The 25,173-nt window shown below is 42.5% G+C and overlaps 1 protein-coding gene across 2 annotated transcripts in view; it reads right to left on the bottom strand.

Moving 5' to 3' along the window:
- The window catches only part of slc25a40 (solute carrier family 25 member 40), a 69,091-nt gene that overhangs the window by 8,738 nt on the left and 35,180 nt on the right, over nucleotides 1–25,173 (bottom strand). For both annotated transcript variants that reach the window (XM_041183847.1, XM_041183846.1), the window contains 3 exons: nucleotides 18,591–18,715; nucleotides 10,962–11,135; nucleotides 6,371–6,480 (listed from right to left, as the gene is read on the bottom strand). In XM_041183847.1, coding sequence (XP_041039781.1) covers nucleotides 6,371–6,480; nucleotides 10,962–11,135; nucleotides 18,591–18,715 — 409 coding nt within the window. The remainder of the gene's footprint in view (nucleotides 1–6,370; nucleotides 6,481–10,961; nucleotides 11,136–18,590; nucleotides 18,716–25,173) is intronic.

Below are 25,173 nucleotides of genomic sequence, written 5' to 3'. Positions count from 1 at the left end.
CGTGCCAAGGGGGTGAGACTCCTGGTGCGTAGGCAGGATCTGACGGGGAGGGCTTTTCTCACCACCAGCCAAGCTACGTCTTGGTGCTTGCTGGAAAGTTCTGGTGATGAAGCATTCTGCCAAATGACTTTGACAGACTGCTCGGGGAACCATCCCACCGGATCCACTCTCTCCTTTTCCCTCAGGGCCTCTAAGACGTTACGTGCCGATCACTGCCTGATGGACTTGTGGTCAAAGGTGTTTCTCTGCATAAATTTTCCCACAAGGGACAGGTGGTATGATGGCACGGTCCAACTACTTGGAGCGTTCAGTGGCAGCGTGGCCAGACCCATCCTTCGCAACACCGGGGACAGGTAGAACCTCAGCATGTAGTGACACTTGGTGTTTGCATACTGAGGGTCTACGCACCGCTTGATGCAGCCACACACAAAGGTGGCCATCAATATGAGGGTGATGTTGGGCGTGTTTTCTCCCCCTTTATCTAGTCTTGTACATCGCGTCCCTGCGGACACGATCCATTTTCGACCTCCAGATAAAGTGGAAGATGGCCCGGGTGATCGCCACCACGCAGGAGTGTGGAATGGGCCAGACCTGCGCCACGTACAGCAACAGCGAGAGTGCCTCACACCTGATGACCAGGTTCTTACCCGCAATGGAGAAGGAGCGTCGCTCCCACATGCCCAGTTTCGTTTTCACCATAGACACTCGCTCCTTCCAGTTTCTAACGCATGCCCTGGTCCCTCCGAACCATATCCCCAGCACCTTCAGGTCGTCAGCCCTGACAGTGAAGGGGACAAAGGATCGGTCAGCCCAGTTCCCGAAGAACATGGCCTCGCTCTTCCCACGATTTACCTTGGCTCCCGAGGCCAGTTCGAACTGGTCACAGATATGGATCAGTCTGTGCACCGACAGTGGATCCGAGCAGAAGACGGCGACATTGTCCATCTACAGGGAGGCTTTGATCTGAGTGCCTCCACTGCCTGGGATAGTCACTCCTCTTATGCCCGGATCCTTCCTGATGGACTCAGCAAAGGGTTCTATGCAACACACAAAAAGAACAGGCGAGAGAGGACAGCCCTGACTCACTCCAGATTTAATTGGAAAGCTATCTGATTCCCACCCATTGATTGAGACTGCGCTACTGATGTTAGTGTAGAACAGTTGGATCCAATTGCGAATTCCCTCCCCAAACCCCATTTTGGAGAGCACATCCACCATGTAGGTGTGTAATATTCTGTCAAAGGCCTTCTCCTGATCCAGGCTGCTGAGGCAAGTATCCACACCCCTGTCCTGCACATAGGCAATCGTATCTCTGAGCAGCGCGAGGCTGTCCGAGATCTTCCTGCCCGGCACAGTGCAGGTCTGGTCAGGGTGGATCACCAATTCCAATGCGGATTTGACCTGATTGGCAATGACCTTGGACAGAATCTTATAGTCCACATTCAACAGTGAAATGGGTCACCAATTTCTAATTTCCTCCCTTTCCCCCTTGTGCTTGTAGATGAGGGTGATGATGCCTTTCCTCATGGATTCTGACATTCTCTCGTACACTTCTAGCAGGTCTGGGCCGATCCAGTCCCACAGAGCCAAATACAACTCAGTCGGCAAGCCGTCGCTTTTGGGAGTTTTACTCTTCTCGAGGGACTCGAGGGCCTTAGTCAGTTTGTCAGGAGTTAGCAGTTTGTCCAGGCTCTCCCGTGTACTGTTGTCTAAGACCTCCGTGATAGAGGACAGGAAGGACTGGGAGGCCGTGCTGTCTGTGGGCTTCGCGTCATACAATCCGGCATAAAAGGATTTGCTGATCCTCAAAATGTCGGACTGTGATGACTTTACTGAGCCATCTTCTTCCTTCAGGCTGTTGATTACAGAGCTCTCTCTGTGTACCTTTTGGAAGAAGAAACGTGAGCACGTCTCATCCTGCTCCACAGAGCAGACTCTGGAACGGAAGATGATCTTGGAGGCCTCCGAGGCAAAGAGCGAGGCTTGCTGGCTCTTCACCTCTTGGAGTTCCTCCTTGACATCGACCCCCATCAACTGCAGCTGAAGCAGATTCTGCATGTTTTTCTGGAGTTGGGACATTTCCCTCTGTTCCTTTCTAGCTTTCTGGGTGTCTTTGAGGATGAAAAACCTCTTGATGTTTCCCTTGATCCCTTCCCGCCAGTGTGTCAGCGACTCAAAGAGGGGTTTCACGGTTCTCCAACCTTTGTAATCCCTCTTGAGCTCCTCAATGTTTTCTGCGGTCAGCAATTGCACATTTAGCTTCCATGCCCTCCTGCCCACCCTCTGGTCCTTATCTAAGTGGCAGTCAGCCAGTAGGAGGCAGGGGTCAGAGAAAAAACACCGGCTTGACGTCAGTGGATCTGACTGCAAATGCACGGGACACAAACAGGAAGTCTATCCTGGAACGGCTGGACCCGTCTGGCCGTGGCCAGGTCTATCTACACTGCGCTCCGTCTGCAGGGTTGCTGAAGCTTGGCATCCTTAACTGTTTCCATCAGGGATCTGGACGTAGCATCCAATCTGCTGTTGGCCCTGCTGGATCGTCCAGCCACATCAATGATGCAGTTGAAGTCACCGCCCAGAATGACCGGCCTGGAGGTCGCCAGCAGCAGTGGGAGCTGCTGAAAAACCTCCAGCTGCTCGGCCTCTTGTGACGGGGCGGACACGTTAATTAACCGGAGTGGAGCATTCTTGTACATTACGTCTGCTATGAGGAGGTGCCCGCCCACCACCCCCTTAACCTGGGAGACGGTGAAGTTGCCTCCCCGCAGCAGAATACCCAGGCCGGAGGAATGAGAGTTGTTTCCTCCCGACCAGATCGATGGCCCATGGGACCACCATCGTGACCATTGCCTGTAGGAGCTGAGGTGCGGTATCGCACACTCCTGCAGAAACAACAGGTCAGCTTTGACCTTGGCAAGGTAGTCCATAATCACAACACATCGCGTAGTAGATTTAATGCTACGCACATTTGTGGATACAATCTTTAAACCCATTTTAAAGCATTTATTCTCTTACCAAACCTGTTGTCTCTGGGAGTCCCAGACCTTTAGTCGGTTCCTTCATACCCGTAGTGTGCTCAAATTGCCTCACTTTGGATGGACTGAGGAAACTGCCCTGAAACTCCCCATTGGCAGTGTTCTGCTCGGGCGGCATCTGGGGGTCCGTGCAGAGAGCGGGGTTTGAAATGACCGTTGTTGGAGAAGCTTCTCCAATCCTCTCCCCTTCTGGGGCTTGGTGCTCCCAGCTTCCCGGAGCTGGGGTACGCTGAGCGTCTCACTGCTCCCAGATTCCTGGGGCTCTGGTGCGCTGGCCTCTTCGGGTTGTGGGCAAAGTTGGGGTGTGCTGGTCTCCTCATTGTCTCCAATGTTCTGGAGCTCAGGCGTCTTGTCCTTCAGAGCTTTGCCGCTTCTTCTGTCGGTGCCACCCTGGCCCTTCGTCTGAAGAGCTGCTGCCCTTGTCATCCGTGTCGGATGGGAGATGCCTCTTGCCACTTGTCTGGGAAATGGCTTGGTTCCTTCTTAGCCCCTTCTTCTTTTTGGCTCTCTTCACCATCTGCCACTCCCCCTGCTGCTTTTCCACTGCTGCCTCCTCCTCCTCCATTGATTCGCTCTCCTGAGGAGTGGGAGGTTCAGGGGGCAGTGCTGTTGATTGGCTGTCTGTTGCCTCAATCTTTTCCTCCACCTTATCTCTCTCTGTGTCCTCCTTTGTCCCGTTGTTCTCCCTGGGGGCCTTGGTGGTTGGAGTGACACGAAGCATTTCTTCTGCTTCCCCCTTGTTGGCTTTGGCTGCCTGTGCGTAAGTACGGCAGCATTTGGGGCAGGTCCTATAGAGGTGACCTGCCTCGCCACACAGGTTGCAGCACTTCGCCTGTTTGCAGTCTTGTATCTGGTGCCCTTCCTGTTTGTAGTTCTTGCAGAGGACGGCGCTGCAGTTGGCCACACATGACCAGCCTTGCCGCATGAGCGACAAAGTTTGGGTTGCCCAGTGTAGGCAAGGTAGCCACGGCTTCCCCCAATAGCGAATCTGGAAGGAGGGTGGAAGATGGCTCCCTTACTGTCGGTCTTGAGCGTGACCCTAACCTGGCGTTTGCATGTCCAGATCCCCAAATCGTCTCTAACTGCGGTGTAGCTCCCAACCTTATTGAAATACCTGGTGAGGAAGGTGAGCACGTCAGTGACAGGGACAAAGGGGTTGTAAAGATGCACTGTCACCACCCAGTCCCGTTGCAACGGCAGAGCAAAGAGCGGCTCCACCGTCAGGATCTTCATCTCCGGCAGGTCTCTCTTCTCGAAAACCTTCAGGAGCTTGATGCAGGCTGCCACTCGCTTGAACATCACATCAAAATATCCAGCGCTGGGCAAGTCCTGCAGGCAGGAAATCTCCGCAGCTTCAAAACCACACACCTTCAACAGGATCCTCTTGGTGAAGAAGGCCCGATCCATAGGTGCTCCTTCTTAGTGCCTTTCACCATGACTCGGATGGTGTTAGGTACCCCATAGTATGGGGTTTGATTGGTTATAGCCATTGCTTGATGACCTTTCCCTGGCAGAAGCGTGATCAAGGTCTCTTTTAACCACCCCTTAGCACTGCTCTGAAGATACATAAGTTAAAACGTAGCACGCATACCTAAAGCTACAGACTTTGAGCTACTGCTCAGTGTACAGTAATGTGACTTTTAAAGGGTGAAATTTGGTCAGCAGTTTTAAATCAGACTGCACCTTCTGATGTCAGATTGGTGCCTAGGAAATGGTACAAGTATTAAAAATGCAATATAAAGCATATCAACTCCAGCCTCTTTAGGGTTAATTAAGTGGCAACAATTGGTACAGATTTTCAAAAGATTTACATCTCAAGGGTATTTGATTAGAAGTAGGCTCAATGGCTTGGATTTTGTAGCCATTGGTAAAGTGGTGGCATTCAGAGCTGACCTTGAAGAAAATTGACCAGAACAATCAGAATTCTCAGTGGCATGGATTTTATCTGCCCCAATATTAAGTTTAATTCGGGCGCTAACTATAGAAAATGATGTCATCAAGCAGCCAATCACATTGAAGAATTCTTACAGATAGCAAACCAGGAACTAAAATGCACTGATCATTCTTCATTTTTAAAATAATTTTACAGTGTAAAATTAAGATCGGCACACACACATGGGATTAAGGTAGTTAAAATATAAACAAACTTAAAGATTACATTATGATGGGGAAATGTGGCATTCCACAAATATAAAATCAAGTTTTAAAGGGACAGAAAGGATATTCAGCAGTAATTATAACTTGGAACACCATTAAAAATTCAGTTATACCTACTCAACAAGATGCAACATTTGAGGGGGTTTTAGCAGCAAAATAAGAGTATAAAAGGTAGGGCTCTATGTCGATCCAAGTGATTCACATGTGTGGCTACTTCAACAGTACAGCCTGTGGGAGAGCATGGAATAACTGATAGATTTCCATGTCAACTTCATGATTGTAATGGTGGCAAATACTGAATTTTGCTATCACTACAACTGAAAAATCTGTGCCAATGTTTTTACATTTTATATTTATAGATGGCGAGACCATATTTGTAAAATAGAGTGCAATTTTGGATATCCTTGTGTGGCATTTCCAATTTTCCGCTGCACCTTCAGCAGAAACACTGGAGAAAGAGTGTAAAACATCGCTTCCACCGTTTCTCCAGGGGTTACAGCTGTCACAATCAAGCAAATCTTCATAAAAATTCCAGGTGCCTATCATTAAGAAGGGCATTAATTTCATATTGGGGGTGGGGGGGGGGCAATCATAGAAGAGCAAGAAAGATGTTTCTGGGATCTTGAGTATGTTGTGAAGATGTACAAAGCCAAAACATTTACACCAGAGATAAAAAGATCAAGTTGAAAATGGTGATGGCACAATAGCAAATTTATCTGTGGAAAATTATCAGTTATAACTGAAAAATGATTTTGTGGACACTCTCCCAAGCAACTTCAGGGTTCAGAGAAATTTTGTATAACTTTTCTTCAGAACATGCCAGGCTTTCAATATTCATGGTAATACGCAAAGTTAATAAACTCTTAGAATTTCAATACTAAAACAAACTGATAAGGCTATGAAGTACTAATGTAAATTGGCAAGTAAAATGTTTTAAAGAATTAGTTATAATTTATTGTGATTTAATATTTTGACAAGTACATAATTTTGTTCATGCTCAAATATTTAAGGTTAGCCACTTACAGTAAAAAAAAATCACTATTCAACACTTTAAAGATAAATTTAAAGATTTTTGTCAATCCAGATTTATGGAGAAAAACAATTGATTTCAATGCTCTACCTAAAATCATCTATTATACCCATCAGCATGTTTACATAACTAGAGTCAGACTTACTGCGCCTGATGATGCTCCTGAGGAAAAACTGATCGTTAGTGTAGGTTCACTGACATTGTATTTCTTGCATAACTGCCTCTTCATCAGTTCATAATTAAACCAGTAAATTGCTGTGGGGACACATAGTTGAATTAAAACTCTATTGCAAAACTCTCCATTTCCTGGCATCACACCTTCTCATTATAAACCAATTACACCTCTAAACAAAGTACAAGTAGAATAACGTGCAAATCCATCAATTATTTCTGATTCATTTTCAGGCAAAAGCTCAGTATGATTTAATTGTCAAAAAGGAAATTAAAACACCTGTGTATTTAATTTTTTAGAAGCGACTAACATTTAGTTACTTACACTGCATTACTAGTCTAATCCAAGCCATAACTTAGAAAGCATCTCAGATAACACAACCAATGCTGCCATTTCTCTTAGCAGAAATCAAGTCTACATCCTCCTGCTGCAAACTGTCAAATTTTCTTATTGTAAGAAGCACTTAAGAGACTTAGAGTGATACTGTAGATGAATCAAAGTTAGGGCAATGAGAAATAAGACACAAAACAGAAATTAGAAGATTCTGCCCAGAGAGGAAAATAATAAGAAAATAAACATCTTTCCATGTATCTTCCAAGTGCCAGATCATAAGCGATAAATGAAATGTCCAAAAAGACTGCTGTCCCATTGAATTCAATCTATTGCCTAGACCGTCCTGACCACACCCCAATAACAAGCTTGCCATTTCAACACACCACCCTGTTCTCATGCCCACATGTCCGTCCTTGGCCTGCTGCAATGTTCCAGTGAAGCTCTACGCAAACTGGAGGAACAGCAGCTCATCTTTCGACTAGGCACTTTCCAGCCTTCCAGACTGAATATTGAGTTCAACAACTTTAGATCATGAACTCTCTCCTCCATCCCCACCCCCTTTCCGATCCCCCCTTTTCCAATAATTTATATAAATTTTTCTTTTCCCACCTATTTCCATTATTTTTAAATGTATTTCCATCCATTGTTTTATCTCTACCTTTTAGCCTATTTCGATCCCTTTCCCCCAGCCCACCCCCACTAGGGCTATCTGTAAATTGCTCGTCCTGCTTTCTACCCTTAATGTCACCATTAGCACATTTCTTAGCTAATATCACCATCGTCAACATCTCTTTGTCCTTTTGTCTATGACATTTTTTTGGCAATCTCCTCCCATCACTGGTCCTCTATCCAGCTCTACCTGTGTTCCGCACCCACCCCCCCCACCCCCCGCCCGCCAAACCAGCTTATATTTCACCTCTTTTGTATTTTTCCTTAGTTCTGGTGAAGAGTCATATGGACTCGAAATGTTAACTGTATGCCTCTCCGCAGATGCTGTCAGACCTGCTGAGTTTTTCCAGGTATTTTTGTTTTTGACCCCAATAACAAGTGTCACTTTCACACCGAGAACCATCAATAAGGGGTTAAGGGATGTTGCCATTAAGATTTCATTTAAACAATTTCACTGCAGAAGTTTTAAAAAGTTCTTGACCCAGAAGTAATCTTTTTAGAAGGTGAGTGAAACATGTAATTAGTTAATTCACAATACCCCGTTTTCCTTTAAGTGATTAATGTGAGCATTTCCCCATGTATGACAACTTCCAGATACAGGCCTACATTTAATAATGAAAATGCACAGCCTATTTTAGAATTAACAGATAGAAAGGGATTTCATTTTTAAATTTTGTTTATTGGGATGAAGTGGATATGAACAAAAAAGAAACATTTTTGCCCTTTTTAAATTTATTTTTCAGAATTTAACTCGTCACCATGGAATACATTGGTTTCTGCATGCTATGGAAATATAAATTGTATCCTGGGAACAAAAGCATCATTTGAAATGCCTGATTCCTGAGAAGCACTTCCTGACACAATGGACAGGATTTGGTTTTTAAGTCAGGATCATTTGGGGGCCCTGACCTGCACTGTGTGGGGAACAGCCACCTGCCAGTGATTTTCCATGAATTGGCCAAATAGTGGTTAGAAGAAGTATGCATCATTCTAATAGGAGGCCCTCCAGTAGGAAGAAGCTGCACCTGTATCACATGAGAGAGAGAGAGAGAGAGAGAGAGCATCTCCATTTTGAGGCACCCTCTCAGTACTTTTAAAATGTTTAATTAAAAAATGGTTGTAGCAGCTGGGCTTCCACAGTGTGGTCTATGGCCAGGTAAGCAGGAAGGGCTTCAAAGCCTGCCTGGAGTGCTGGCTCCCTGGTCTGCAGCGAGGAACCTGCTTCCATGCAGCTAGCCTGTTTCCCATGCTGCAGGGGGTCTGCAGGCCAACTGGAAAATTCTAGTTGCCCTCTGATAATTGGCCTATTACTGACATTATTTGGCTACCCACTGCTTGCAAGCGAGTAGCTCTTCCCTGCCTTTGGTGGAATGGTCCTGGGACAGGATGGTGCTGTCAAAACCAGCATGCCAACAGAAATTTTTGCACTGCCTGCCTCCATACTTTATGGGGGTGAAAATCCTGCTTCATGTTGTTTTTATATAATTGTTTTCAATTTACTTGATTTGAAATTTTGGTACAAAAGAAATAGAAAGATGTTTTTCTACTTGATTTGTGTGGGCAAACATTCTATGTAATCGATCTAATGTAATACTGTTGCTTATCTTGTTTCAACATATTTTAAAAGGATATCCATGACTGACTTCTACTAGTGATCAGGCAGTCTAAAGCTAGCACAGTATTTGAGATAAACCTGGCTTCAATGGTAGCATATTCCCACATAAGTGAGCAACTACATCTCAAAGATTAGTTTTAGGTTAAAAAGTAGAGCAAGAAAATAAAGTTTTTTGTTCTTCACAATGGGGATAACAAAGTTTTTAAGTTACTGTAATTAAACTTGGAAGTACTGATGATTATTAAATTATTAATTTAATATTAAATAAACTTGTCTATTGAGTAGTGCCCCGATAGGAATGTACATTTTGTGCCTAGTGAAGATGAAGGGATTGTGTAATGGCATATATTTTCAAGTAACTGAGAACAAAATAACAAAAGTTATGTTTAAACTCTGTGCCTTATTACATTTATATAAATTTTGGGTGCATAAAAATACTGGTTTGTGGCTTGTGTGAGGTCAGATCACAGGAATGGCCTATAATTTTTTTCATATGTTCATGCTCAGTCCAAGAAAGCCCAAAAACAGAAGAGACATCCAATTTCTGTTGCATTACACACTTTTCCAACAGCCCTCTGCACTTCTGTAATAAAAGCAAATGATTGCAGATGCTGGAAATCAGAAAGAAAAATAGAAAATGCTGGAAAAATGTAGCAGGTCTGACAGCATCTGTGGTGAGAAAAACAGAGTTGACATTTTGAGTCCGTATGACCCTTCTAAAGATTTAAATATTTGCCATCACAAGTCACCACAGATTTGGAATTTGACTATGGGCTTGTTTGTTTTCCTTTTGACAGTTTTTTTTCTCTCTTCCTGAAGTTGGCTGTTGTTGGGCAGCAACTCCATAAGCACTAGCTGCCCTCATCTATGTTTCTAATCTTTAATCTACCATTAGAATAGCCTAAGTACCACAATAATTTAGTTCAATTTTAATCTGATTATTTGGAGGAGACATTAAACCAAGGTCCAATTGGATGTAAAACATTCCATCCCCATTCAAAAAAAACAAGTTTTCTTGGTGACCTAGTCAACATCCATTTCTTAACCAATGTTACCAAAACAGATTTTCTGATCATTTATTTAAGTTTCTCTTTGTGGGTCTTTTCTGTAATTACTACTATTGGAGAATCTAGCTTGGAGCTGTTGTCTCGGTCAGGAATTAAAGCTCCAAATGCAGTGGGCAGAATTTTGCGGCCCCGTTTCAGCGGGGATGGGGCCGTAAAATGCGGCGAGACATTCTAAACCTCATTGGCTTTGGTGGGAACGTAAAATCCCGCTGCCATAAAATTTTGCCCAGTGTCTTGGTTTTAAATATTTTAAGAGGGAATAGGCAGTACACACAATATGAAGGTTGCGGGAGATCTCAAGTTATAGTTGCTGAAATCTTCCACTTCCCACACCCTTCCTGGTCTTCAATAACTTTTTTTCTCTTCAGCTAAAAGGCATTGTATCACCTCCTCCATGGTTTTACAGCTAACTTAAATCACTAAGTCAGAATTTCAGTATGGCCTAGAAATCATATCAGTCTTGAAAATGAACGCAAGAAAAATAGAATGACGACCCTTATTTTGCCTGTGCAGCCAGCGAGCCCATGTTATTCATTGATTATGTACCTATCGGGTTAGAGGAATCAAGAGCACTACCTAAGACAGCAAGGAAGGAAATGGCTGAAGGAGGGAATAAGCAAGCTGACACCAAAGTTCTCTGATGCTGCACTGGAGGACTTGGAACAGGCAATGGAGGCTGTTGAGTCAATGCCAGGAGCACCAGGAACATGGCTGCAATATAAGGAATGAAATTTAATGATTTAACTAAAGTTATTGAGGAAAGAAAATCTCTAAAGTGGGCAATTACTTTGTTACAGATTTCCTCTGAAATAGTAATGCTCTGAACACATTTTTAAAAAAAATGTTATGCACGCACATACACACCCTTCACCAGACTAACCTGAGAATGGCACATCTCTGAGTACTGTGGGACCCCAGCCCCTCCAGAGGGACAGCCAGCCATCTTGCGCTACTGCAATCCGAACAACACTACCCAGCTCGTTATATGTCAGCCTACGAGACTGACTCTTTGTTCTGATTAGTTCCAAGGGGCTTATGACAGTAACTGCACCCACTAAAACACAAGAAAACACTGAAAGGTTATGCAAATTAAGTCTACATGCTATACAAAACTAATAGTAGTATCTCAGAACCATTCCAAATCTTTTTCAATTCCAAGGTTTTGATTATAATACTGTAAATATTAAATATTTTCTTCTCCACTGTTTTTTACATGAATCTGAGTTAAATCATACCCATTTACTTGTAAAAACAAACTCTCATTTATTATGCAACATTCCTATGTAGGTATACAGAATTGTTGTAGCTATAAACACACATTTCATCAGTTCAGCTGTGATCCCCAATATCAAAACTATTAAAAAAAGTAAATAAACATAACTGAATGAGACAGTAAAATTATGGCAGATATCAGCAACAAAGTATATATGTTAGAAACAGCATTATTAAAAATGCTATTCCTCACTGAAGTGAATACAGATTAAATACGACAGGCACCTGAATTTAGCAGCAAAATCACTTAAAATGGTCCAATAACTTCAAGTTTGGAACATAGTAGTTATGTCAGCTGAAATATATACTTTATAAGAGCAACAGAAGCTTTTGATGCATTAGTTAGGATTAACAACCTTCACCTTGTTATGATGAAACAGTTTCAAAGCTTATATATGTCTTTCCCCAGGCTGGGGGAGGGGAAGCAGGAAGTGGGGCGGGATGGGGTGGGGGGGCTGGTGAGGTTCACTGGGTTTCCTGGCTTGTACATCAGACTTCTAAGAAATCAGCCTCTGGTTTAGGTTGCTAAGGAAACAGAAGCAGATTGGAAAAAAAAGCAAACACCAGGTTAGGAGGTCAAATTTGAACCAGTGGTCAGAACAACACAGAGGCTGCGACTAGCTGTGTGAGTAGTCCAGCCACATTGAGGACCCAGGTGTTTTTTTTAAAACTAAAGCCAACCATTTCATGTTCTAAGGTATTATTGAGTGGTTGGATGTGGGTGATTCTGGGGAAGCTACACCTTTAGGACTGTCTTGAACCAAGTGAAGGATGTTCTGCAGAAGTGTGATAATCTTATCCGTGGAACTCAGATGGAGTAATGTTGTTGTCTACTTGATGATCAAATCCTGGTGATGAACAGCAGAGTAGGCAAAAGCAATTTTTAAAATAACTCTGTTTCTAACATATGTACTATGTTGCTGGTATCTGCAGTGACTTTACTGTCTCATTCATTTACTGTCGCATTTGCTTTTTTCAGTAGTTTTGATATTGGGTCACAGCTGAACTGATGTAATGTGCATTTATAGTTACAACTCTGCATACTTACCTAATATCTGAGAGTTTATGTTGTGAGAATAGGGTTTGATTTAACACACTGATTCACATTAAAACCAGTGGAAAAAATATTTAATATTTACAGTAACTGTAACTACTCGGAAGGTAGAGTTTTGAAGGACTTTGGGGATTGGCCACGGTGCCATAAGTGATGGGGAAATAGCCAGATAACTTATCTTTGTTATATCAACTATTTATAGCTTCTATTGAATACAATTTGCCTGTTAGTTCAAATTTAATTTAAGCTGAATTTGGTTTGATTGTAAAAGTAATAATAAAAACAAAGTGAAATCTTCTCCATCAGTTTCTTCCTTGGGTTTGTTTGGAAACCTTGGTTCTTTGACATAATTGGTTTCCACTGGTATCATAGTACTGTTTTTATTAAAATCATGGTTAATGTTATAGCGAGGCCTCTACAATAAAAAAAATCAACTTCCTGCTATGAAGGTCTACTAAGACACGAATACTCCCAATAACCATTAAATAACTTCTAAAACCTTTTATAGAAAAGCAGAACACATTAATTTCTCAACTTGGGGGGGGGCAGATCTCAACTTTGTAAGATAGACCAAAATGCGTAACAGCAAGTCAGCAGCCCATTTACTGACTACCCATTTTATATCTGCACGCAAGTTGATGACCAAAGTTTGTTAATACTGCCATCCTGTGGCATTTTCATAGTCCAACGTCCACTTCACTTCTTCGAAGCTAAATCCTGGTCTCTCCAGATCGCACACCAACCGTTTGGAGAACTGCTAATAAAAGGCTCGGTGCAAACAATGTTCCAGCCATCAACACGGGAATAAGAAAGAACAGCCTAGGGACTACTGTCCCTCCAGATTTCATTTTCTCAAGCATACAGCATCAGGCAGGAATATCATACTTCCAAGAAATCATATTTTTGTCACTGGGTTAATTGAATGTCATTTAAATGAGCTGACATACACATACTCCTTGCTTTACTTCTTTTAAAAACAGCAACAGGCACACATTTAAAAAATTAATTATTAATTGCCTACCAACTGTCCTTACCAAACACTACAGTATGATTTGTAATTGCAGACCATAATATCCTGACAAAACGCCAAAATATTAGAGTATATTCTAAACATCAGTGGGCCTACTGGCGGAACACACCAGTCAGCCCTCTGACAGTTATAACATGTCCGTGTCTAGGGACAGACTTCAATAATGCATATATGATTCTTTCTTTGTTCTTTTCATGGGGTGAGTGTTGCTAGCAAGTTGCCAATCCCCAACTGCCCTTGAGAAGATGGTGGTGAGCTGCCTTCTTAAATCGCTGCATTCCATCTGGTGTAGGTAAACCCACAATGCTGTTAGGAAGGGAGTTGCAGGTTTCTGACCCTGTGACAGTGAAGGAATGGTGATATAGTCCCAAGTCAGGTTATTGTGTGGCTTGGAAGGAAACTTGCAGCAGGTAGTGTTCACATGTGTCTGCCTGCTCTTGTCCTTCCACGTGGTAGAGCTCGTAGGGTTGGAATATACAGCAAACAAGTATCCCAATACAGTTTACCAGCTCTAGGCTAGGAAAATATAGGTTTGCAGTGTCAATCTTGCTCCTCCTGGGCCCAAAGTATAATTTTAATACTTACCTGTGGTGTACCTGACTGAGTGAAGCAACCATAGCAGACCCTTAGCTCAGTAGGCAGTTTACTTGACAGTTGGGTCTTAAATATAATCAAAGGACCTTAATCTGCATAGATTAACAAGGCACCAACCACCACCTTCATTTTATCTCCAGCTATGGCTCTATAAGAACACACACACTGATGTTAGCATCTTACTTTAACTGCCCTTTGCAGAGCTGTAGTATAGTTAAATAATCCAAGGATTTCAAAATTAATAACAATCTGCAATAAATAGACTTATCTAAGACTGACCTTGGGTTGTAAAGGTATTGCTTTGTGCTGGGGTACAGTTGCAGATTCCAGGATCACTCAGTGATTTGTTCAAATTTCTATTCTTTGTGTGTGAACCAAGTTGTGAAGATCAACAGACAACTTGTAGGAGGTATAATGTTAAGTCTGAATCAATCTTTATGGGAGTGGGAGAGATCAGGTCAGCAGCTGGAATCCTTAGCTCATTTTCTCTCTCCAAGCAGAGTACTTTTGTCACTTGAGTTCAAGCCAGACTTTCATCTCCCAATGGAGGAAGGAATGGGGTTGGGAAACCTGAAATCTTGAAGTTTTTGACAACAAAAACAAATTTCCTCTCCTTTACCAATCTGCACTATTTTTGTGTAGCCTTTTTGTGGGTTGGGAAGGCCTTGGGTTATGATTCCGCATGCACCTCTTCTGAGGTCAGGGTCGCCATGGTGAGCCCCACAGAAAACTTGAATTTTCTTTCCCCTGCTATTTTCCTGTGCTGGTGTGGGTTTTGGATTGTTTGTGATCACTGCTGAGGATTCAGGAACATTGGTAAGTGATAAAAGTTTTAATAATTTCAAATATTATCATTAGATGCTGTATTGTTATGTAGATGTGCTTTAACCATCCAGGACAAAGCAGCTCGCTTGACTGGCACCACATCCACAAACATTCACTTCCTCCACCACCAATGCACAGTAGCAACAGTGTGTACCATCTACAAGGTGCACTGCAGGAATTCGCCAAGGCTCCTTTGATAGCACCTTCCAAACTCATGACTACTAACATCCAGGACAAGTGCAGCAGATACATGGGAATACCACCACCTGGAAGCTCCCCAAGTCACTCACCATCTTGACTTGGAAATACATTGCTGTTCCCTCACTGTCGCTTGGTCAAAATCCTGGAACTCCCTTCCCATCAGCACTATGGGTGTACCTACACCACATGGACTGCAGCAGTACAAGAAGGCAGCTCGCCACCACCTTCTCAAGGGGATCTAGGGATGGACAATAAATGCTGGCCCATCCAGCAAAGCCCATATCCTATGAATGAATAAAAAAAACCCCACAGTGATTCATCATAGGGCTCTGTCCTGAAATGGTAAGTCGACCAGCATTATTTAAATGTTGAAATGTCTTAGAGCACTTTTCCCTGAGAAAAAAAATACTCTTATGCATTCAAAACTGAAGAAAACATGGGTTTTAGGATCCCTGGTATAATAATCTGAAGTGATTTAAATGCCCAGGGGTCTTTAAATAGAAAAGAAACTTTCAGCAGCTTTAACTTAGAGGAAGAAAAAACCAACTGCTCCTGCACTGCTTTTATTGACAGGACATCTAGCGTAGCTTAAAAAGACAAAGCCATATGTCTTTTGCGCTTTCAATAGACTCCATTGTTTAGATTTCCAAGGGTTTATTTTGACAGCTGACTCCATTATGAATTCTTGACTGAGTTCCAAAAGCAAGAGGCTGTGTTCCCAATTTGATTGACAGTTTTAAGTGTTTGTTAAAGGGTTATCTGTATTTGATGTTGTAAGTGAATAAGTATTTGTTTGCTTTTCCATCAGATTGACCACTTGAGGGGATTTAGCATTTTTGAATGAATGTTTCTTTGCAGTATGAAGTGTGTTTGAATGACAGCACTATTAGTTTTTTTTAAGAAGTTCACTGTTATAAGAATTTTTCATTTTTGGGGAATATTATGTTATTTTGTAGAAACGGTTGTGTACACCTGTGTGGATGTATGATTTAATTAAGCTGGGCAGAGACTAAGAGAAGACATGTTGTCTGGGGGAAGGGGGATTTAAAACATGAAAAGGATAGAGGTGTTAGGTTGAGGTGTAAGTAAATAGGTTAGATCTAACATTTGCATTTTTCGATAAGTTGAGAGTTTGTTTGAATTTCAAAGGAGAGTCAGAGATGACGAATCATATTTGCATCTTGCAGGAGTTCCATAGGTAAATAGATGGGAGGGATATTATATTTTATCGATCCAAAGCAAAGACAAGATGGAAACGTGAAAGATTTTATATTTGGAAGGGTTTGAGTTTCAAAGAGGTGTAGAAATAGTGGAACCTAAGATGAAAGGGGAAAAAAGGTATTTTAGAGTTACTCTTGAGCTGGGGATATATCTGTTTGAACTGTTGAGGTAGCATCTGGAGCTGAGCTGAGTTGGGCTGGGAGGAGATGCTGTTGAACCAGCCATCCAGTCAAGCCAGAAAAGTCTTGGGCTGCACAAAGCAGTTATATTCTGAAGTTTGGTTTTCCACAGCAGAGTGGAAGCAAACTACAGATCATGTGGTATGCCTTTATTGAAGCTACAGCAGTCTGCTTTGGGTAATATTACCGGATCTTTTATAATTACACATCTACAAGGGAGTGTGCCTATAAGGTGTTTATTTGTGGGTCTGACCAAGTAGAAAGTCTTTTTTGGGGGAATGTTTGTAAGATTAACCTTAATTGTGCAAATGTAATCTTGTGTGCTTAAGTTTTCTTTTATTCTTGTTAATTAATAAAACTTCTACTTTTAGTTTTAAAAAATCCCCAAAAATGTTACTGGACCTCTTACTGCTGAGATCGGTATGTCTTCTTTTTGTTTTCAGAACAAACAAAAAAGGGTATGGCCCGTAAGCCAGGTTTCCCTCTGGGGTTTGGCTTACCCAGCAATTTAGAACGGCTGTGGGCATAACACTGTTTTAATCTCCATTTCAAAGTAGTTTTGAAGTCTGGACGAATGGTTATGGAGAATACCTGAGGGGCATAGGGAATATGAGGCGGTGAGGAGAGCCTTCTAACCAGCCCATACTTCTTCCACACTGCATAGTGGCTTGCAAAATCTGACCCCTTCCTGCCCACATCTCTTAACAGTCAAAAATATGGGAGGAATGGTGTTTGAAGGTGGGCTTATAATTCGGAAGCTGCAAAAGGGCTCATCTTGCATTTTCCCATCCCTTCATGAAAATTCAGCCTGAGGCATTGAATCTGCAACCTGCTGATTCATTTAGAACATTGCTGCAGCATATTTTGCATACAATCACTGAGCCATTAGAAGAGAGAGCTTTCATAAGTCTTTCAAAAGTCACAGGAGAGTTCTGTATTCCATTTCTCAGATTATAGGTTTACAGAATAGTATTTATCTTGCTTTAGCTGAGCTTACAATCTCCATGTAGAGGTCCACCACATCAGCAGTTTTTCTATTTATTCATTCACGGTATGTGGGCACCGCTGGCTAGGCCACCATTTATTGCCCAACTCTAATTGCCCTTGAAAAAGTGGTGGTGATCTGTCTTCTTGAACCTTGTGTTTGCAGCAGATAAGTTGGCAAAGGCATAATGGGTAGCTTCTGTTTGTAAATACATGGGTTAAATTGGACCTTGTTGCACCAGTTTTCTGAATGTAAAACTACAGCATGGAGGTTCAATTTAGAAGGCTAACCTCCTGCACCAGAACAGCATCAGAAACATGCACGATGCCTCATTATTTCAGGCACTCTAGAGGCTTTCCTGCTGTCAGCATAAAATAAGCGCCATGACCCCTGAATAATGCCTCTTATTAAATGCCTATTATTAAAGGCCTCTTATTAGGCCTAATACCCATTTCAAAATATCTTTCACAAATTGGTCAAAAGGAATAGGCAGAGCTTGTACCATGAACTCTGATCAGTTTCTTCAGTTCTGCAGTAGTCTTAAAAGGGACTGCTGGAGGCTGCCAAAGACTAGGCCAGTTTCAAACCTCATAAAACGTATTGAGTGTGGAGCCAAAAGAAGTAGGAGTTCCCCTATTGATTGCTTTCAATCAAGACCCACCTGGGGACTTGCCAGCTTCACAACAACCTGAAATTCATCTGTGCTTCACTGCAAGTGACCTGTTGACAGAGTAGGCATCTGTAACTGTCTGGACTTAATGAGGCCAGATACCAAATGTCAGTCATGCCTTGAGCCTACCTATTTTGCGACAGGAGTCACTCTATGCATCCAGTTCATATTGGCCAAGCATTGTGCAGAGATTTCTACCCCATGACATTTCTGACAATAAAAAAGTACATAAATCATGTCCACTTCTGGACAAGGAAACGTCTGGCACTAGTTGAGCACTCCCGTCAGGTTTCATGTGAGGAGTGAAAATTTGCTCTGTCCCAGCAGAAGTAATCCTAATGCCAGTTAATTTATAGAGCAACGTGGATACCAAACGCAATGCCAGAGTCAGACCTATGCCAATCATTTCCCTGTTATCTTTAGTAGAATACTAATGGAGGTTAACAAAAGTTCAGTAACACTCAGAATTAAAACTTACCACGAGCTGAAGCTCCGGCTATCAATGGAATATAGATGCCATCATATTCTAGCTGGTACTTCAAAAAGGCCCGTAATTGATCATAACAAGTGAAATAAATTACTGTTGCAGGCACTGCCATTATTCTGTAAGATAATTAAATATTGTAAAAAAGAATTAATTAGGCTGATTTTAAGTGTGCTAATGTAATATTGCTATTCTTTTTTATTTATATTGTGGTAATCTTAACTTTTAACTTTTGTTAAATATAGAAGTATGGTATCTTAAAATAACTATAACGGACATTTCCAAGGTAATGACCACTAAAGTTTTTGTACAGATACTGACCCTTACAATGCTGTCATATTTGAATATAGAAGTAACCACCTGCTAAATGAGAGATGCTAATAGGAGTCAACAGCTGGAAAGAACACCATAGCACATCACAGACAGAAAGGTTCTCTCCCAATGCATCAAAGAAAAAGAGATTTGTGGGATCTATCCGCAAGACTGGTAACCCTGAATGGGAAAACAGGTAAAATATGCCTTAAACTTTTGCCGCATTAAAAGCGACATCAACAAAGATGTTTGAAGGATGAGTTAATTTCACTTATATCAATCATCACACTATGGATCTATAGACACAGGATAGGATAACATGCCAGTGCAACAAACAATTAGGAAGGCTAATGCAATGTAAGCCTTTATCACAAGAAAATGGGAGTACAGGAGTAGCAAAGTCTTGCTTCAATTGTATAGAACCTTGGTTAGACTGCAACTGGAGTATTGTGTGTAGTTTTGGTCCCCTTATCTTAGAAAGGATATTATTGTCATTGGGGGAGTGCAACAAAAGTTCACCAGACTTGTTCCTGGGAAGGGCAGAAACTGTCCTATGAAGAAAGATTAGGGAAACTGAGCCTGTATTCTCTAGAGTTTCAAAGAATGACAGGTGACCTCATTGAAGCCTACAAAATACTTAAAGAGATAGACAGGGTAGATGCAGGCAAGATGATCCCCTGGTTGGGGAGTCTAGAGCCAGGGGACACAATTTTAAAATAAGGGGGAAGCTACTTAGGACCGAGGTGAGGAGAAATTGTTTTTCTCAGAGGATTGTGAATCTTTGGAATTCTCTAACCCAGAGGGCTGTGAAAGCTCAGTCATCAAGTATGACATATTTCTAAATATCAATGCTGTAAAGGAATATGGGGATAGTGTAGGGAAAAGGCATTTAAGTGGATGATCAGCCAGGATCGAACTGAATGGCGGAGCAGACTCGACGGGCTGAATGGCCTACTTCTGCTTGGTGAGACCATACCTGGAGTTGTGCGCACAGTTTTGGTCTCCTTACCTAAGAAAGGATATACATGCCAAAGAGGAAGCGCAGCGAAGATTCACCAAGCTGATTGATTCCTGGCATGGCAGGATTGTCATATGAGGAGAAATTGGGCCGACTAGGCCTGTATTCCCTGGAGTTTAGAAGAATGAGAAGGGACCTCATTGAAACATATAAAATTCTGGCAGGGCTGGACAGACTGGATGCAAAGTTGATGTTTCTTCTCGCTGGGGGTGGGGGTCTAGAACAAGGGGTCACAATCTCTGGATACAGGGAAGCAATTTAGGACTGAGATGAGGAGAAACTTCTTCACTCAGAGGGTGGTGAACCTGTAGAATTCTCCACCAGAGGGCTGTGGAGGCCAAGTCACTGAATTTAAGAAGGATATAGATAGAGTTCTAGACTCTAAAGGTGTCAAGGGGTATGGGGAGAGAACGGGAATATGGTGTTGAGATAAAGGATCAGCCATGATCATATCAATTGGCGGAGCAGGCTCGAAGGGTCAAATGACTTACTCCTGCTCCTATTTTCTATGTTTCTATGTTACTGCTATGTTCCTATGACACAAGTACAGAACATCCATGTAAAAGACATTTTTATTAGCAGCTTAGAATCAAATCAGTGAATTATATATAATTAAAGACAGTTTCACTTGGTGAAACGTAATGTAACTGGAAATTAATGTGGATAAGAAAACAGAAGTAGGAGGTATTCCTGTGACAGCAATAATACTATTGCTACCTCCCAATAAACTGGTGGGAGTTTTTAAAGTGGAACTAATATACTTGTTGAAAAATGATAAATACAAGGATACTAGGGAATGACTGAGTCTGCATTGCACCAGGTACTTATTGCTTTCCTGGATAAGTGGTGCCTGCAATGTGGCTGTGATGTATTGCAGAGTTCACAGTCGGAAAGTGGTTTCACCATGGAGAATCATCCAACTGCAAAATATGACTGAATTTGGGGATAAGACACTGGTATCTGGGCTAAAATTAAAAGGTTACCCTCTAGACTGAAGCCTTATGGTTATAAATTTCAGCCATAAAACAATCCTTTGTATTTAAACGATTAAGTCAGTAAATTTAAAAAAACAAATTATTTACAATTTGCTACATAATAAATGATATAAAGGGGGATACAGGTATTAGGAGCTCATTCTTGTTGGCAAAACACACCCAAAGCAGGAGAATCACCTTGGGTGAGGTTGTTGTCTCATGTGTCCCTCACATGGTAGCAATTGTAGCACTGCTGATTAGTGTTTGGCAGGTTTGTAGATTACAGAGAAGTTTAAAACTCCAGAACGAATATTAGAAATGGAGGAGTTTGTTGAATCACAAGTGAAGGATCAAAAAGTGATTTCTTCACTTTTAAATGGTGGCACTTTAGGATTAGGATTATTCTCATGATGAAGTTTTTTGCTTTCTTCTTACTTATAGATTTTTACTGTAGCTAGAAAAGCTGTGCTATATAATGTTCTGCCAAGCAGCAGAATGTGTGATTTGTGCTTGTTTACTGTGAAACAAGATAGCCTTGATAAAAGGAATTGAACAATGGGCCAAAATGATTAGTTGTGTTCTTAATGGGAAACAGATAAGATATCTGGAAGTTTTATAGAATCCACCTCACTTCTGGGGGCCTAATTCACAATAACATTTTGCATGCCAAAGTATGTATAACTGGGGCTATAAAAATCTTGAGCTTTCCTTCACAATTTGTAGACAGAACCAGGATTGAAAAGATTAATGAAGGATACCTCTCTACTCAGAGGGCAACCGGATCCTACTCTCATCAGCTAAAACTGCCCACTAATGCAAAGATAACCCCAGCTTCTTTGTTCAACTGCAGACCTTCTTCCTAAATCTCCTTCCCCGTCCCCTCTATCCTCACCTCCAACAAATGCGAAGAGCTTATAGACTTCTTTGTCATTAAAATTGAAACAATCTGATCAGCTGCTTCTGCCACATCCCTCCCTTCCACTAGCTTGCTTGGCCAAACATTCTTTAATGCTCCTCTTTGCCCTAGCACTGAACTCGCAACTTTCTCTACTTTTTCTCCTATCTCCCCTTATGCCCTCTGAGTTCATCTTGTCCATGAGACCCACATCCTGTTCCCTCAACCCCATTTCCATTAAACTGCCAATCACCCAACATTCCCATGGCCCCAATGTTAGTTGATATTTTAAACAGTTCGGTCTTCAGGTTGTCTGTCTCTCCTTTAAATCTGCTGTCATCACCCCGTCTCCCCAAAAAAAATCAACACTTGCCCTCCTCCATCCTTGCAAACTACCGTCTCATCTCCAAACTCGCTTTCCTCTCCAAAGTCCTTGAACATGTTGTCACCTCCCAAACCTGTTCCCATCTTTAGTGGAACTCCGTGGGCAGAATCTTCCAGTTGGCATGTGGGGTCGGGCCTGACACGCTGACGCGTAAAATGACGTGTGATGACGTTGGGTGTGCGTCCTGACGTCATCGCGATATTTCACTTGGTGGGCGTGCGCTGAAGTCGGCTGCACATCCACCAAAATGTCAATGGCCTACTAAGACAATTAAGAAAGCAATTACAGCAGTTAAGAACGCTGCCCATCCATGGGCGGGAAGAGGTTTCCTGAAGCTTTTATAAAATCATTAAATTAATTTTCCCACCTTAACATACATGTTCCAACTCATGTGACACTGTCACGTGAGGGGACATGTTTGAATAAATTTTTACATCATTTATTGAACTTTTTAATTGTCTATTCAATCTCCCTGAGGCAGCTCAGTGCCTAAGGGAGATTGCTGCGCTCTTTCGCATGCATGCACAAAAGAGCGCAGGCCCGGACTCTCCCTCCTCCCCCCGACCGCACAGGCAGTGCTGCGCACTACCGGCTGCGCTTTATGTTGGGCAGGCCTTAATTGGTCCGCCTGTGTAATATGGCGGTGCGCAGCCGATCGCACGCAGCGATTGGCTCCACGCCCGCCCCTGCCCAGCCCACCCACCATAGGAAAAATCCAGACCCATGTTTGAATCCCTCCAATCAGGCTACATTATCAGACTGGTCATCCAAAATCCAGTACTGGATGAGCAGAAATTTTCTCCAATTGATTACTGGGAAGACTGAAGCCAATGTTTCAGTCCTCACTTCAAACTCTGTTCCCTAACTATAGAGTCCATGTCTCTTCCTGGCAGCAGTCTGTGATTAAGCCAGTCTGTGTCACATTTGATCCTAGATGAGCTTCCGACCTCATTCTTACTGTCTCTAAGACCGCCTATTTCCACCTCCGTAGCATCATCTGACTTAGTCCTTGTCCTACTTCATCCACTGGTGACACCCTTATCCATGCCTTCATTTCCTCTAGAGTCGACTATTACAGTGCACTTCAGGTGATCTTCCACTAAAAATAAGGTCATCCACAATTTGGCGCATGCCTGTGCCTTCAGTTGCCCAGGCTCCAAGCTCTAGAATTCCCTTTCTTCAGCTCTCTGCCTCTCTTCTCTTTGGCCAAGCCTTTAGTCATCTGACCTAATGGGCTGGCTTTTTGACAAATCAGGATGACTCAAGGGACCTTTAAAAATGGTGAGGGGAGGGTGGGTCCTGATTTTGGTCTGGGCCCCACTCCCCCCATGGGCCCCTCATGCCATGGTATGCCCCCCCAAACAACCCCTATGGCCCCTCATGCATAAAGTTAAGGCACTTCCATGTCCATTCACTCACTATACACTGTAGAGAACCAACAAACCTTAGTGGAAAGTAGGATGTGTAAAAAAAGCTTTAAAAAGTAATTTCTTCATAACTTTGCACTTTCTTAAAAAAAACTTTTTACTACATCCCAATAAAGGTGTCAATCATTCAGACCCTTTAAAGTATCAATAGCAGAAACTACAACCACATAAAACTTCCATCTTGTGTAAATCAACATTGTGAAATTGACAGCATAGATCAGAGACCCAGAACTGTCAATCGTGTAATGTTTTTCCCTGGGGCTCAGGTGTTTCAACAGTCTAATAGATTTCTTGGCCTTCTGCCAAGCCTCATTATACATTCTGGGATGGGTGGGGGGCATGAGTGGCCATAGGGTTTGTTTGGGGGGGGCATACCTTGGCATGGGGGTCATGAGGTGCCATAGGGATTATTTGGGCAGCTTAGCTTGGCATAGGGCTTGAGGTAACATGGATGGGGAGCTTGTGGGGGAGAGGGTCTTTCTGGTTTTAGCATAATTGGGACCAATCCCGCAGCGCCAAGGCAAGCCTTTTAAAAGCCCACCTCCCCACCAGGCAGCCCCTGCGGCTAACTCCAAATTTTTTCCCAGGTCAGCTGGTGCAACTACAGTCCTTACCTGCTCCCCCACAATGCAAATCCCTCTTTGTGGGCATTTTCTAGGAAGACAGGTAGGCCGAGCCAGGTATTTTCCCCGACTACTATTACCTGTCTTGAGGATGAAAATCTAGCCCAATATATCTTTACGTGGCTTTGTATCATACATTGTTTATAAGGTTCCTGTGAATCACCTTGGAACATTTCATTATGTTAAAGGAGCAATATGAATATATGTTATTGTTGTTGTCAACGCTGTTTATTTTTCTGTATCCTATTACTTAGAGGCGTTGGACTGGATTTTCACTCCTAGGCCAATAGCGTACACCAGGAAATAGTGCCCCATCAGAACTCAGTTTCACTCCGTGAGTTTGGGGGAAGGGTTGGGTGTGGCATGGAGCCCCCAAGTGTAAAACAGAGGGACTGCTGAGTGCCGAGGTGGGCTGTTTAAAAGGCCCACCTCAGTTCTTTGAGACTTTGTCCTGGTTGTTTTGTTAAATATTAGATCCTCTAGATCTCAAAACATCACCCCTCAACCCATTCCCCATCCATACCAACTCATGCCCCCGCCCATCCCCATCAGTATCCACCATGGGCAGACCTCAGGAGCCTGTTGAGATGAAATAAAAAATAGGTCTAAATATCAATTACAGCCTTTACTATAATTAAATAAAAGTCACATTCATGAAAACCCACTCAAACTTTAAAAGTCTCATGTATTTAATCTCTTATAAAAACAGACTTGTATTCATAACCCCACATCAAAGACAGCTAATCCTTTAATATCGTCTGCACTGTAAATCAAAACTGTAAACTTACAAGCCCTCACTGGGATAATTGTGGAAAGTAGCTGAGCATTAATAATGATAGCCCTAAAGGTAATTAATGTCAGCTATTTTGTAACTGCTACAACTACTTTGTTCCAACTCTCACTGGCACGGCAGGCTTTTTTTTTTAAAGACAGGGCTGGGAAT

This window comes from Carcharodon carcharias, chromosome 3 (assembly GCF_017639515.1).
Source record: "Carcharodon carcharias isolate sCarCar2 chromosome 3, sCarCar2.pri, whole genome shotgun sequence".
Classification (NCBI taxonomy): domain Eukaryota; kingdom Metazoa; phylum Chordata; class Chondrichthyes; order Lamniformes; family Lamnidae; genus Carcharodon; species Carcharodon carcharias.
The sequence above is the reverse complement of the archived record's forward strand: the minus strand, read 5'-3'. Positions and strand labels throughout refer to the sequence as shown.